The following is a 16,381-nucleotide window of genomic DNA, read 5'->3' as shown; positions in this document are numbered from 1 at the left end:
AGGACTTGTATGCATGCATATAAGCATAACCAATGGACGCAAAACTTTGGGGGGTGAGGGCATGTATGGGTGTGGGGTGGGGGGCAATGGTAAGATATGTACACATATAATACCTCAATAAAAAAAAATTAAAAAAAAAAAGGTGTGAGGGAGAACTGTAGAAACGCTGATTTTTATTATTTTCAGCACCCTTTTTTTAACCTTTTGAATACATTTTTAATTAATTTATCAAAATTTTAGCAGTATTTTTTAAAAAACAGCAGGGATTTTTAACTAGAGAATGTGGTTGATATTTCTGGGACTCATTGGACCCCAAGAAAAAAATGATGTATATAGTACGTGTCTTTTGACTCAGAACTTCAAAAAAAAATCAGAATCTTGACCACTTCTCATCATTTCCACCTTGGTCTAAGCCACTGTATCTTTGACTGTATTGAAAACTTTTGTCAGATCATTCTCTCCTCTGCTAAAAACTTTCCAGACTTCCTAACTCATTCAGAATAAAAACCGAAGTGCTCACAATGGCCTATAAAATCTTATACAATCTGTTCTTTATTGATCCCTCTGACCTCATCTACCATTCACCTTTTCACTGCTCCAGCCACACTGTCCTCTTTGATACCTTAATTATAGTTGACTCTTAAACAATATGGGGGTTAGAAGCAGTAACTCCCATCTCTATGTAGTTTAAAATCCATATATAACTTTTGAGTTTAATACAAGGGGTCGCTCCTGGGTCCAGGTGAGGCCATGTGTCCCTGGATCCGGGTGAGGCCTCGCGCACCTAGGTCTGGGTGAGGCCACGCGCCCCTGGGTCCGGGTGAGACCACGCGCCACTGGACCCGGATGAGGCTGGGTCCCTGGGCCCGGGTGAGGCCATGTGCCCCTGGGTCCGGGTGAGGCCGTGTGCCCCTGGATCCATCTGGGTGAGGCTGGGTCCCGGGCCCGGGTGAGGCCACGCGCCCCTTGGGTCTGGGTGAGGCCACGTTCCCCTTAGTCCGGGTGAAGCCGTGCCCCTGGGTCCGGCCGAGACCAAACCAGAGGGAGTCGGACCTCCATTACCACCATTTGTCCACCATCCAGAGCTGAGGGGTCAGTGCTGACATGTACACATAAGGAACTGGTGGACATTGAAATTGGGTCTCAAAAGAACTGTTGGTCCAGAAAGAAACTCACTACAGACTGATTCATTTGCCTGTCAGCATAACTATTATTGCCCGTCTCACATTCAGTTCTTATAAGTATATCTCTAGTGACACTTGATCTCGCTCATCTAGGGGAAATGATGAACAACATAGACTGAGGAACAAGAACAGAACCAGAAACAAGGAGGCATCGATCGGACTATCGGGCCTCAGAGGGAGGATAGGGGAGGTTGGGAGGAGGGGGGAGAGATCAACCAAAGGACTTGTGTGCATGCATATGAGCCTATCCAATGGTTAAGTTCAACAGGGGGTTGGGGCATCCGTGGGGAGGGGTGTGGGATGGGAATGGGGGGATGAGGACAAATATGTGACACCTTAATCAATAAAGAAATTAAAAAAAAATACAAGGGGTCGCTGATTGGAGAGGGTGCAGGCTGGGCTGAGGGGAACCCCCCCCCTCCGTGCACGAATTTCATGCACTGGGCCACTAGTATATAATATTAAGTATAACAATAATCTATGCACTGCTATAGATACAGAAATGACTGTGGCAGGGTCCCAATAAAACTTTATCTATGGACACTGAAATTTGAGTTTCATGTAATTTTCATGTCATGAAATATTATTCTCCTTTTGGTTTTTCCCCCCCAAGCATTTAAAAATGTTAAGAACATCCTCAGCTTGTAGGTTATACAAAAACAGGTGGTAGGCAAATTTGGTCCAGAGACCAAAATTTGTGTACCTATTTTCTAAGTCAAAACCTGTAAACTGGTGGCTCATTGGCCATTCTAGTCCACATATGTATTTTGTTTGACTTTTAACAATAGTTTTAATTGAATCAGTTACCATTGTTTTTGTTTTCTAATTTTTTGTTGTTGTTAATCCTCAACAGATAGTTTTCCATTGATTTTTAGAGAGAGTGGAAGGAAGAGGGAGAGACAAGAGAGAGAGACTTCAATATGAGAGAGGCACATGGATGGGTTGACTCCTACACGAGGCACCAGAGATTGAGCTTGCAACCCAGGTACATGCCCTTGACCTGAATCGAACCCGGGACCCTTCAATCTACAGGCTGCCGCTTTATCCACTGAGCAAAACAGGCTAGGGCTCTAATATTTTAATTTTTTAAAAAATAAATTTCTTTATTGATTTCAGAGAGGAAGGGAGAGGGAGAGAGAGATAGAAACATCAATGATGAGAATCATTGATTGGCTGCCTCCTGCAGCCCCCCACTGGGGATCGAGCCCACAACCCAGGCATGTGCCCTTGGCCAGAATCGAACCCAGGACCCTTCAGTCCGCAGGCTGAGGCTCTATCCACTGAACCAAACAGGCTAGAGCATACACACAGTTTTTAAAAAGGCCAAGTGAAGAAGTTCTTATAATTATCTAGGTATGAGGTATTGAGGGCTGACAATCATTAGTTGCAACTGAGATAAAGGGATACAGAGGCTTTTTGATATCCAACTATCCTCAAGTCTCACTGGTTCTACAATCAAAACTTCCTTTCATATTTCTCCTCACAATCCCCTCTGAAAACGCCTTAAGGTAAGCCGTCATTTTATTTCTTGCCTTCTAAGTGGTCGAGAGTCCCTCTGATCCAGTACTGTGCCAATGAGTTAATTTGCTACTAATAAAGACTAAGTTGGACCTTTTACTATTAAAATAAAAAGTTAGAGTTAAGTTGGTCACTCCATTGCTTTAAATGCTTTGATTAGCAAAGAGAGAACAGTCAAGCTTGATAGCCGAAGAGCACAGAAGTTCATTATTCTGTAACAACAGAAATCTAGATGGACAGTTTCTACGGTTAAGAATCACTATACTTTAAATGTCACATAACCTTGGGATATCCAGGTTAGAGCACCTAAACTATATATTCTTGGTGAAACTACTTGGATCAATGCTCATTTTAGAGAGTTATAGGCAGATGTCATACATTTTAAAGATATAAGAAGGCCAAGGTTGCTTTCTTATGCACTGATATTAGGGAATATTTAGAACTGTTTAAAAATTCTGGCATGCCAGGTGTTCTAACTACTTAAGGGCCTATGATCCCTTGAGTAAAGCAGTGGCTAAAAGCTACTTAGCATGGAGATTTTTTTAAAAATATATATTTTATTGATTTTTACAGAGAAGAAGGGAGAGGGATAGAGAGTTAGAAACATCAATGAGAGAGAAACATCGATCAGCTGCCTCCTCCTGCACACTCCCTACTCGGGATGTGCCTGCAACTGAGGTACATGCCCCTGACCAGAATCAAACCTGGGACCCTTCAGTCCACAGGCCGACACTCTGAGCCAAACTGGTCAGGGCAACATGAAGATTTAAAAAAAAAAAAAAATGTTTTGAAGCCAGGCATAGTGTAACCAAAAGACTTGTTAAAATTAACATACACACACACACACAAATCAGTGCAAATACGTCTTATAAGAAAGAAGAAGCCTCTGGGGACCCCCAAGTGCTCTCCCCCACTCAAGTTATATCAACATAGGAATAAGAAGTTTAGGGTGGTGGTGAAGGGGATAGGAGGTAGGAGAAATTGTTCACTAGGTATGAATAAGAAGCAGATTAGTCTCAGCCATATTGCCACCAAGAATCATCAGTCCCTACGTCAGCTGCATAAACACAAAACCCCATCAACCGGATGGCCTCAAGCTGCGGAGCAAATCTGAATCTTGTTTCTCTGGCTCTAGTGGACTTTTACTAGCCACACCAGGGGAGGAACTCAAGGCACCCCAGGAATCTGCTCAGGAAAAGGTGGGTCATGGAAAAGAACTAGGTTCTAAGACTGTAGTTATTAGACATATTTCCTTGATTTTAACCTTCTGAGCATGTATGGAGCAGGACACTTGTTTTTAATATGCAAGGTAATTTATAAATGGACAGAACCTATACTGATTGGGTCCACATTACTGTTTGTTGTATGTGTGCGTGCGTGTGTGTACATGTGTGTGTATATATACAGTATGTATATGTATTTAGAAATATATGCTGTTGTGTGTGCTTGTGTGTGTGTATATATATATATATATATATATATATATATATATACTTCAGAAATATATGTATTAACTTGAAGCAAACCTATTTTGTCAGACAACTGCAGTGTTAGCTTTGTGAATAGACTGAAATATTTTGTCATTTTTCTGTCTGCAGGTAATATAGCCCACTGTAATTTCCTAATTAGGGCATTAGTCAAATTAAAAAATACTACTAAGGCCCAATCAGTGTGGCTCAGTGGACTGAGCATCATTCCATGCACCAAGAGGTTGCTGATTGGATTCCCAGTCAGGACATATGCCCGGGTTGTGGGCTCCATTTCTAGTAGGGGGCATGCAGGGAGGCAGCTGATAGATGTTTCTCTATCACCAATGTTTCTATCTTCTCTCCCTCTCCTTTCCTCTCTTTCTCTAAAAAAGAAATAAATGCACTCCCACTATTCCCCTTTATCCTGCTCCACTTTTTCATTTTTTTCCATAGCAATGAACATCTTTTAATTAATGATATAATTCAATCCACCTTTTCCGATAATTATGGGTATTTTTCAATTCTACATTAAAACTGACAAGTAGTAGGTTCTTAAAGCTTAGTTGCAATTGGAATCTGAACTATACCAATAAACTTTACACAGTTACATTAAAATCCATTAGTCTTAAGTCTATCTTACATTTTGAATCTTTTATCCATGCATGACTCTGTAACATCATGCACTGATCATTTGAAAAATATTGGTTCACTAAGTTACACAGGTCTTCCAAGTGTTGATACATTTTATTATGCAATTTAAAAATTTACACTTCCTGTAAGTCCAAGATTTAAAAAACCATAATTTTTGCTTGAAAACTCATATCTTATCAGATGGCAAAAGTTTTGTCAGTGGTTCTCCTTGAATCAACAGGCCCACTGCCTTCATTTTTTGAAAAAATGTCTGCCAAATAGCCAAGTCTGAATAGTCAGTCAATTAATTGTTCTTTAAAGTAAGAAAGATTATGAAAAAAGAGGCTAGCTCAACTTGAGACTGAAACAACTACAAAACTACTTTGGTATGCAGAAGTACTTTATTCGTATTTCCCATTTTGTCACACAGAAATAAAAATGAGTACACTCAAGAGTCAAGACTTAATAAAATTATTAATTTTTCTGCTTTAAGAATATTCGTAAGTGAAACTTTTTTAAATTGCTAATGCCAACAACTACTACAACAGGGCAACATTGCCTTGATGCATGCTAACCAGCAGTTTTACCCATCATTGCTTATGAACCATCAGTACAAACGCAACAGTGAAAAAGCAAATAGTGTCTTAGTATTTTTAGGAAAATAGCTTTAACCTCTCAGACCAATGAAAGGGTCTTGAGAACTCCCAGTGGTCCATGACCTAGCTGGCTGCACTACACTCACACACTTAAACAAAAATAGTTTCAAGAATACTCTACATTAAAATTATGGAAGTAGAGCTAATAAAAAACAAAGTGGAAATAAACCACATTATACTTTTAAGTATTCTACTTCTGCCCTGATTTTACAAAGAACCAGGTAATTTAACAAATTTCTGCAGAATCAACATATTTGACACCCAAATGGAAATTTCTTACTGAATAAATGAATGGATAGATTAATTCCATAACAACCAAGTTTTTTAGATAATTTGAGATATTACCCATTACACTCTCACTGTCACAGAAGCTCTCACTGTCACAGAAGCTACAAAGGAAAAAATTCATCAACTTAAGTGTTGAAGGTATAGCCTCCCATTTGAGACAATCTCTCTCTCCCATAGGAAAGAAAATAGTGAACTGCCTCTTGGTGGACATATGCAACTGACACAATACTAGACATTGTGTAGTTCTATTAAAGAATTAAAAAATATATTTCATACTTATACATTCATAAAGAGACATATAGTGTTATTAAACGTGAAATTAAACTTTACTGACACATCCTTTTGCAGGATGCTGTGAGTTGCCTCCAAAACTCAATTAACATAACCAATGACCTTACAAACTCTGAATGTTAACTCTGGCAAAACATAATGGGACCAAAGGGTGTCTTAAAGAAAGCACGAGTTATGCACGTGAGTGTGTCACCCAGACACAAGGTCCAGTGCTGCTGGTCTGTTTCAAATGTTCCTGATTTAATAATACAGCCACTAGGCTATTAGAAATCTCTCTGAGATCCTGATAAACGCATACTTCAATAAACACTATGATAATCATCAGGAAAACAATCCAAAGGCTCCACATTCAGACAATTTTTGTCTAAGATTAAATGTCGCTGTGAAAAGTTACTTAATTCTTTTAAAATATATTGTGTTTTCATAATTTAACCCAAATGATACTTGTGTTTGCCCAGGCAAACAGCTAAAAAAAAAAAAAGATCTCTTTCCTTTCAACTACCTAGTTATTAAAGTAAAACTAAATTTCCTAACTCCCAATTTACTTGATTCTACTAGGATTTTTAAAAAATGAAATCTAGTTTTCTATGAAGAATATCTAAAACTGCTTGCCTAAGTAAGCCATTGTGAGGTATAAGAGAATTAGACATCTTCAATTAAGAATGATGTCATGGAAGCAGCCTGATTTGCATTTGCACAATGCTTAGCACACAGACTTCCAGAATATTCTACAGAATTGATTTTATATAATAAAGAGCTGGAAGAATCTTTAGAGATTCTTTACATCTCATTTTACATGTATGGAAAACTGACCTTGGTAAGTCAATTTTTCATACTTCAGTATTTTCTTCTGTATTTTGAAGGGGATGAAACAGATGATCTTTACCATCCTCCTTAGTTCTGATGTTTCTCTCATATCGATAAGCCAGGTTATATAGAGTGACTTATGCAATTGCATTTAAAAGTAAAATCAAGACAACATGCAAAGGAAGGGAATATACAAGGCTGAGTACCTATCCCAGTATCTTGTTTAATACTGTAAATGACCTGCACAGGCTAGGTTCTTTCAGGGAGGGGCTCCTACATCTATTTATGTTTAGAAGCTGCAAAAACTCTCCATTCCTGCTCTGGCTGGTTTGGATCAGTGGATAGAGCATCGGCCTGCAGACTGAAGGGTCCCAGGTTCAATTCCGGTCAAGGGCACATGCCCGGGGTTGCAGGCTCCATCCCCAATAGGGGGAGTGCAGGAAGCACCTGATCAATGATTCTCTCTCATCATTGATGTTTTTATTTCTCTCTCACTCTCCCTCTCCCTCTGCCTTCCACTCTGAAACCAATAAAAATATATAAAAAAAAAACCCCACAACCTCTCCATTCCTGTTTTTAAAGAAAAAGCTAACCAGAAAGGCCTTTATATGTATTAATAACAAAGTGACTGATAATAACAAAGTTGATCCTAAGCCAAACTGGGAAGTTAGTGCAATCAAAGTAATATTTCAAATAAATATGCCCTACTTTTAAGAAAACTTGATATATGAATCTCAAATGCAGAGTAATAGAAATGTTAGGACATATAGAGAAGGGCCTTAGAGATCGTATAGTATGTCTTCCACATTTTATAGATGAAGCAATTAAAATCAAAGGTCTTGTCCATTTTTTTCCACTCAAAATAGTGGCCAGAAGTAGTGCAGCCTCCTAAATTTCAGGCATTTGCTAGCGATCTAATCACCACAGGGAATCCAATTATTTGCATAACAAGGCATCTTTGCATCTACATGGCCAATGAGTTTTTAAAAATGGATTGAATTTGCCAAGATTACCAAATAAATGAATCAGCGATGTGCAAAGCAAACCTCGCCTAAATTGGGTCTCACGGGTTAAAAGAAACAAATGTCAGAGCAGTGGTTGGCCCACAATTGGGGGTGCGGTACGCGTTCAATGAATGTGCCACAGGCAAGGAATGGCATCGACTGGCAACAGAGCCCACCTGTCCAACTCAGAGGCAGACATTGTGAGTAGAGCTGCGAATACATCCATTTAATATTCTCCACAAGGTTGATTAAAGAACGAACTAGGGCCTATAAGGGGATGCGACTTTATATGGTCATATCGGCAGGAAAAAATTGGGCCTCAACGTAATTCACCGTAGCCATTTTTGATATAACTCTTTATGATCCTAAACTTAAAAATTGTTACGATTTCTTCAAATAACGTGGAAGGGACAGACCCGAAAGGGAACCTAAACTGGCTCAACAAAACATCAGCTGACAACCTGAAACTTCAGGCTCCGTCCGAACCCCGTAAGACACTAGCTACCGCCAGGGCTTCTGCCCGGTCCCTACCACCCCCCCACTCCCCACCCCCGACCCCCCACTTTCTCTTTCAAAAAAAGGCAAAGCGGCGGGTGCAGCAGAGGACTGGCTGGTTTTCCAAAGAAGGCGACCTCAGAGGCATGGCCGCTCTTTGCCCCGCATCTCGTAACCTTGGAGAAGCTTGCGAAGGAGAATTTCCAAGAGCTGGAAACCGACAGCTACTGCGGAGAGAGACCACCAAAGCCTATCTGGTGCGGGGAACCCCCCAGGGCCGCCCCGGAAATCGGCTGCTCGAGTCCGCGGCGCGGCCCGAGCGGCTGGAGGAGGCCCCGCAGCCCGCGCGGCAGAAGGGAAGGAGGCGGCCCAGGCCCGGCGCCCATTTTGTCTTCGGCCTCCGCACGTCCCGCCCCGTTCTCCATCCCCCCCCCTTCCCGGCCGAGCAGCCTACGTGAGGCCCGCAGCTGCACTCCGGCCGCGGCCCGCATCGCAGACACCCGCTAGGCCGCGGCGCGTGGCCCCAACTCCGCCCGCCCTCAGGCCCCAGCCCCGCAGGCCCCAACCCTCACGTCCTTCCTCGGCTTCATCCCCTCAACCCTCCCCGACGGGGCCGCACCCCGTTATTCTGCGGACCGATCCCCCCCCCCCCTTAGCCCCCGCGCCTCAGGCCACAGCCCTCGGCCTCCGCCCAGCCCCCCCGCCCGCCTGGGCCGTACCCCCCGGCAAACAGATGCACCAGCGTGTCCCTCTGGCTCATTCTCTCTCCCGCATGTCCTCCGGGCGCTGAGGCAGGACGCGGACCCGGCCGCCCGCGACGGCCGGCGGCTTCGGTCCGGCACTGGAACCGCACAGGGACCCAAGGTGGCGACGAGAACCTGGCGGAGGCGCGTCTGCAGAAAGTCGCCGGCGCGGCCCTCCCAGCAGCGCGGAGCGGCGCCGCCTCCCGCTCTGGCCCGGCGCTCACGACCCGAGCTCGAGAGCGAGGGAGGCGGCGGGGCGGGGCGGGGCGGGGCGGGCTGGCGGCGGGGGAGAGAATATTCCGCGGGCCCCTCCCCCTCCATATAAACAGAAGCTCCCATTGGTCCGCGCTGGTCGACGTCACGAGTCCGGCATGCCTGTTTCACGTGATCGCTAAGGGGTTTCTCAATGAAAGGGGCCGGTAGGCGGGGCCAGAGCGCGTGCGGGAGGGTAGTAGGTCATTGTGCCCTCGCACCTAATCCGCGGGCCGTGAAGGCTGCACCCCGCGCCGCGTGGGTGGGCGCACAGATCCCCGGGACCCCGCTCCCGCCTGGACATAGGGAGAAACTGCCGGTATTCCTGGTACCCCAGCAGAGTCAGGGGGTGAACCTGCCAAGTCTCTGCTTTACTTTTTTTAAAAATATATTTTTAAAATAATAATAAATAAATAAAAATTTTAAAGATTTTTTTTTTTAGAGCAGTTTTAGGTTTACAACAAAATGAGGAAAAGCGTGGGTGAGGAAAGATTAACCGGGGAATTTATATGCATATATGCATAGCCCATGGACATAGACAATAGTGCAGTGAAGTCCTGGCAGGGGCGGGTAAAGGGTGGAAGGGGTTAATGGGGGGTGGGAAGGAGGCGACATCTGCAATATTTTCAACAATAAAGATAAATTTAATTTTTTTTTTGAGATTTCCTATTGACTCTGTTTGAGTCACTTAAAAATTGGATTTATGACCCCATTTCTGCCTCTTAGTATCTACCTCAAGAGTTATAATAAAAAATGCATGAAAAGGCTCCTACAGCCCTAACTGGTTTGGCTCAGTGGATAGAGCATCGGCCTGTGGACTGAAAGGCCCCAGGTTCAATTCAGGTCAAGGGCATGTACCTTGGTTTCGGGCACATCCCCAGTAGGAGGTGTGCAGGAGGCAGCTGATCGATGTTTCTCTCTCATCGATGTTTCTAACTCTCTATCCCTCTCCCTTCCTCTCTGTAAAAAATCAATAAAATATATTTAAAAAGAAAGGAAAAAGAATAGGCTCCTACAAGGAAACTCAGGACCACAAACAACAATACAGCGTTTACAAACAATGCTTGTAATAGTGGAAAATTGGCATCAATAGCGGAATGGAGAATTAAACCATGACACATTCCTATTGTGAATATTATGCAATTATGACAAGGGTGAGGTAGATCTGTGTAGGGGGAAAAATCCCCAAAACCTACTAACTAAAGCAGGCAAATACAATTGAAACACTAAGATTCGTTTTAGAAAGAATAAAGACATTTACTCATTCTAATCAGCAAATGTTTTTATGTATATGGGTGTGTATATACAGGGTGGGGCAAAAGTTTATTTTTATACTAGAGGCCTGGTGCACAAAATTCGTGCATGGGGCGGGGGGGGGGGGGGGGGATGTCCCTCAGCCCAGGCTGCACCCTCTCCAATCTGGGACCCCTCGAGGGATGTCCCACTGCCCTAACTCACAATCCAGGACTGCTGGCTCCCAACTGCTCACCTGCCTGCCTTCCTGATTGCCCCTAACCACTTTTGCCTGCCAGCCTGATCACCCCCTAACCACTGCCCTGCCAGCCTGATTGATGTCTAACTGCTCCCCTGCCAGCCTGTTTGCCCCCAACTTCCCTCCTCTGCCAGCCTGGTCACCCCTAACTGCCCTCCCCTGCAGGCTTGATTGCCCCCAACTGCCCTCCCTTGCAGGCCTGGTCCCTCCCAAATGCCCTCCCCTGCTGGCCATCTTGTGTCCACATGGGGGCAGGATCTTTGACCACATGGGGGCAGCTATCTTGATCTTGTGTGTTGGAGTGATGGTCAATCTGCATATTACTCTTTTATTAGATAGGATAGAGGCCTGGTGCATGGGTGGGGGCCAGCTGGTTTGCCCTGAAGGGTGTCCCAGATCAGGTTGGGGGTTCCCTTGGGGCATGGGGCAGCCTGGATGAGGGGCCTGTGGTGGTTTGCAGGCTGGCCATGCCTCCCGGCGACCCAAGTGGAGGCCCTGGTATCTGGGATATATTTTCTACAATTGAAACTTTGTAGCCTGGAGCGGAGCCAAGCCTCCTGCTCACTCCGTGGCTGCCGCCATTTCTGTTTGGATTTGTTTACCTTCTATAATTGAAACTTTGTAGCCTTAGGCGGAGGCCTGGGCCGGCCAGGGCAGGTTGAAAGCTTGGCTTCCTCAGTCGCCAGGGGCAACCCTAGCCTGCTCTCTCCAGCTCCGTGGCTGCTGCCATTTTTCTTGGGATTTATCTTCTATAATTGAAACTTTGTATTCTTGAGTGGAGGCCTGGGCCTGCCAGGGTGTGTGGAAAGCTTGGCTTCCTCTATTGCTGGGGAAACCCAAGCCTCCCTCCTGCTCTCTATGGTGGCAGCCATCTTGGTTGGGGTTAATTTGAATACTCACACTGATTGGCTGGTGGGCGTGGCTGGTGGGTGCAGCGGAGTGATGGTTAATTTGCATATTACTCTTTTATTAGGTAGGATCATTTTCCATACCAACAACTGTAAACCTACTTTTGCACACACACACACACACACACACACACACGGAAGGAAAATGTTTTATTCCTCCAAAACACAGTGATTAAATATTTAAAATGTTTGCTAATTATTTCTAAGGTGAAGAAACGCACAGAGAATAATGTAACAACATAATCTGCACTCATCACCCACACTGAACAAATGTTAATATTTTCCACCTCTTTGTTCAGTGACTTCCATTCCACCTTCGAGGCCCTCTCCATGCTTCCCTCCTCAGACGTGATTATCCAGGGCTCACCTTCCCTTCCTTCCTGAGATCCTTCCTTCATGAAGTTCCCCCTGGCTGCCTCAGCTCTCTTTGTTCTTTTCCTCTCCTAAATTCCTACCAAATGTGCAGACTGCATGCCACTGGCAAGTAAGTGTTCATCCACTCCACCGTATATGTTCATCTGTAAAATAGGCATACTAGTAAGAGGACCCACCTCATTAGGTAGTTGTGAGGACTAAATGTAAAGCACCTACAGAAGTGCTAAATAAGGCCTTCAGAGAATAATTAGTAGTGGTACTTTACTGCCTTGTATTCTTATTACTGCCTTGTTAATGCAACAGTTTTGGGAAAGTATGGCCAGGTGCCGAGTTTTATTTCTACTTTTTTGTGTTTGTTTTTTTTCAAAATGTCCCCCTCTAATGGTCCGCTGAAGCTCTGGAATCAGATGGACTGTGCTGGGTTCATATCCAAAGCTTCTTCTGAATAATATTGGACAAGTCAATTAGTTTACACTTCAGTTTCTTCATGAAAAATTGGGGAGATAATATCGCCTCATGGGGTAGTTGTGAGAGTTGCCATTAACATTTAGTGGGCATTTCTTTCTTTGTTTATAGCAGCTTTATTGAGGTATCATTCACATACCATAAAATTCACCCATTTAAAGTGTACAATTTAGTGGTTTTATTATATTCTCATGGTTGTACCACAACCACAATTCACATATCACCACAACTTAATTCCAGAACATTTTTCTCACCAAAGAAGAAACCTCACACTTGTTACAGTCACTCCCCTCCTCCTCTCCACCATCCCCTGACAACCTCTAATCTTCTTCCTGTTGCTCTGGATTTGCATAACCTGGACTTTTCCTATAAATAGAATCATACATTATGTAACCTCTTATGTCTGCTTTTTTTTTTTTTTAACTAAGTATGCTTTCAAGGTTTATTCATGTTGTAGCATGTATCAGTACTTCATTCCCTTTAATAACTGAATAATTTTCCACTGTATAGATATGCCACATTTTATTTATCCATTCTCAATTGATGGCCATTTATATTTTCTACTTCGGGGCTATCATGAATAATGATGCCATGAACATTTGTGTACAAGTTTAGCCTAGACATAGGTTTTCGGTTGTCTTGAGGATATTCCTGGGGGTGGAATGGCTGGGGCACATGATAACTCTATGTTTAACCTGTAGAGTAACTGCCATACTGTTTTCCAAAGTGGCTGCACCATTTTAAATGCATTTCTTTGAAGACAGTAGCTTTAGCTCCATGTTTTTGACATAGTGAATGTCATAGTTATTATATTTAATGCAGCTTCTGAAACTGGTAAGGAGGGAGCCAGAATTCTCATGTGCAGACCAGTTTTTCCCACAATGAGCAATTACAATTATAATGTGACCGCTTCCTTTTGAACCTCCTTCAGATGCCATCGTGGAAGGAGACTCTGCCCCAGATGGAGTCATGAGGGCAGTTGCTCTCGAATGCAGGTTTGATGTCTCATTGAGCCACCACTCCCATCAGCCGCTCGGTGTAACATTCCCAGTCAGTGATGGTTAAAGGTTCTTCTGATACACAGGTGACAAGCAGAGCTGGCACTGAAATAGATAACGAGCTTGTAGAAATGGATTTTCCCCACAATGAATTAGCAGTTTGCCTGCAGGAAACAGTATCTCTCAGGGACTAATTCAGGAATGTGTCCCAGGAGGCTTGGAAAAACACCAGCTAACCAACTTTGTCTACCAGCTAGGACAGGAGTATTAGAAGGGTGGGGAGACCTTGCAAAGATAGATTTTGTTGAGATAAGAGTGCAACATACTTTTTAATTATATCTGAATAATGCCTGGGACTTCAACAGTTTTGGTAATACAGAAGTAGTAACCTTTCTCCCTCTCCCCACCCCGACCCCCCCATTTAAGAACCTATCCAAGGGCTCGACTAAAAGTCCCTGCTTTGTCTGTTAGCATTCATTCTTTGTAGGCAAACAAACAACCCAATTCAAAAAATGGGAATACAATTTGAGTAGATATTTCTCCAAAGATTTACAAATGGCCAGTAAGTACGTGAAAAGATGCTCAACATCACTAATCATTCGAGAAATGCAGATAAAAATCACAGTGAGATACTAATTCACACCATTAAGGTGGCTATTATAAAAACCAAACCAAACCAAAAAAATACCTATTGTTAGCCATGATGTGGAGAAATTGGAATCCTGTACATTGCTGATGGGAATGTAAAATGGATTTTTTTAAAGCAGTTTGAGACTTTCAGAAAAATTAAGCAGAAAGTAAGAGTTCCAAAATTCTCCCCCCTCCACCTCTATTTCCCCTACAATCAACACCCTGCACCAGAATGTTAAATTTGTTGGATTTGCATTGATCCATCATTATCACTGAAAGCCCATAGTTGACATTAGGGTTCACACTTTGTGTTTTACATTCTATGGGTGTTGACCAAATGTATGAGATGCACCCACCTTATAGAGTCATATGAAATAGTTTCACTGCCCTAAAAATTCTGTATTCCCATTTGACACTCCCTGCTCCCAACCCCTGACTCACTGATATTTTTACTGTATCCATAGCTTTACCTTTTCCGAAATGTCATACAGTTGGAATCATACAGTAGCCTTTTCATATTGACTTCTTTCACAGCAATATGCATTTAAGGTTTCTCCATGTCTCTTTTTTTTTTTAACTTGTTATTTTTAAATATATTTTTATTGATTTCAGAGAGGAAGGGAGAGGGAGAAATTGAAACATCAATGATGAGAGAGAATCATTGATCGGCTGCCTCCTGCATGCCCCCTACTAGGGGTTGAGCCCGTAACCTGGGTATATGCCCTTGACCAGAATTGAACCTGGGACCCTCAGTCCACAGGCCGATGCTTTATCCACTGAGCCAAACCGGCTAGAGCTTCTCCATGTCTTTTAACAGCTTAATAGCCTTTTTGGCACTAAATATTCCATTGTCTCTGGATGTACCATAATTTATCGATTCACATACTGAAGGACATCTTGGTGGCTTCCAAATTTTGGCAATTATTAATAAAACTGCTATAAACAAAAACAAAACAAAACAAAATAAAAAAAGAAAATAATTTCCCCGCTGGCTTCTGTTAAAGTCGCCAAAGGAGGAACAAACGAGGCCAGAAAGGGTAAAGAATTATAAATTTACTAGAGGCCTGGTGCATGAAAATTCATGCACTGGGGGGGGGGGGGGGGGGGGGGTGGGATTCTTTAGCCAGGCCTGCCTGCTCTCACAGTCTGGGAGCCCTCAGGGGATGTCTGACTGACAGCTTAGGCCTGCTTCTCTGTGGGAGGCGACTGGGCTGATTAGGGGAAGGCACAGCCCCATCATCCTGCTGCTGCTGCCACTGCCGGCCTCGGTGGCTGTGAGGCCTGAGCCCTGGGCCTCGCAGCCACTGTGGCTTTGTCCTGTGGATGTCCAGATAGACGTCCGCCCTAATTAGCATATTACCCTTTTATTAGTATAGATTAGGTCATCTGGGAAACTAGATGGGCTGAATCCCAAAATGGTGCCAGTCCCAAGGGACTGGGAGAAAGAGTTTTTAAAGGACTCTAGGTGGGCTTTTGGGGAAGAAGAATTCGCTGGGCAGGTCTGGATCCTGGGAAAGTCTAGAGGGGAAGGTTAACCTTTTGCACTCGGATGTCGAGTGTGACTCGACATGGTTAGCATTAGAATAAAGGAATCGAGAAAAAAGCAAGCGAGTGCAAAGGGTTAATAGTTTTAGCAAGTGGAATGTGGTCTTAGCAAGTGGAATGTGGTCTAAGCAAAAGGCAGTGTCGATTGTGGTCTAAAGGTCAATTACCATTGGGGTTGGGGGAGGGTGTTGATTCAATTATTTGATCAGACCTAACGGCTTCCAGGGCTAATATTGAGAAATTTGAGTCCATTTGTACCTCTAGTCTTTATACAGAACGTGTTTTTTGCTCTCTTAACCTTTCAGGATCTTTCTTAAATCCCTGGTTTGGAGAAATTTCATGACAAAGTGCCATGTTGTTGGTGGGGTCTCTTCATTCATTGTGCTGGGTACTCTCTGTGGGTCTTTTCAGTCTGGAAATGAAAATCTAGGATTTATCCTTGGAATGTTCTTCAATGGTTTCACATGCGCTAATTTGGATCTTTCAGCCCCCAAAGCCAAAAAGTGTAGTTGATATTTTCTCTCCCCAACAGTACCTGACAAGAAGTTAGCATTCAATTAGGGGCCCAAGGTTAAAAGGACAGATTTCTGTTTTGGCAACAAGGTGATGAGAAGCAGCACTTGACAAATAT

The 16,381-nt window shown here is 43.5% G+C and overlaps 1 protein-coding gene across 2 annotated transcripts in view; it reads right to left on the bottom strand.

Moving 5' to 3' along the window:
• The window catches only part of SLC25A36 (solute carrier family 25 member 36), a 29,915-nt gene extending 20,582 nt beyond the window's left edge, over positions 1-9,333 (bottom strand). For both annotated transcript variants that reach the window (XM_008152578.3, XM_008152587.3), the window contains exon 1: positions 9,062-9,333. In XM_008152578.3, the coding sequence (XP_008150800.1) occupies positions 9,062-9,102 (41 nt within the window). In that variant the 5' untranslated portion in view covers positions 9,103-9,333. The remainder of the gene's footprint in view (positions 1-9,061) is intronic.
• Between the last annotated feature and the right edge of the window lie 7,048 nt (positions 9,334-16,381).

The sequence above is a fragment of the Eptesicus fuscus genome, chromosome 18 (assembly GCF_027574615.1).
Source record: "Eptesicus fuscus isolate TK198812 chromosome 18, DD_ASM_mEF_20220401, whole genome shotgun sequence".
NCBI lineage: Eukaryota > Metazoa > Chordata > Mammalia > Chiroptera > Vespertilionidae > Eptesicus > Eptesicus fuscus.
The sequence above is the reverse complement of the archived record's forward strand: the minus strand, read 5'-3'. Positions and strand labels throughout refer to the sequence as shown.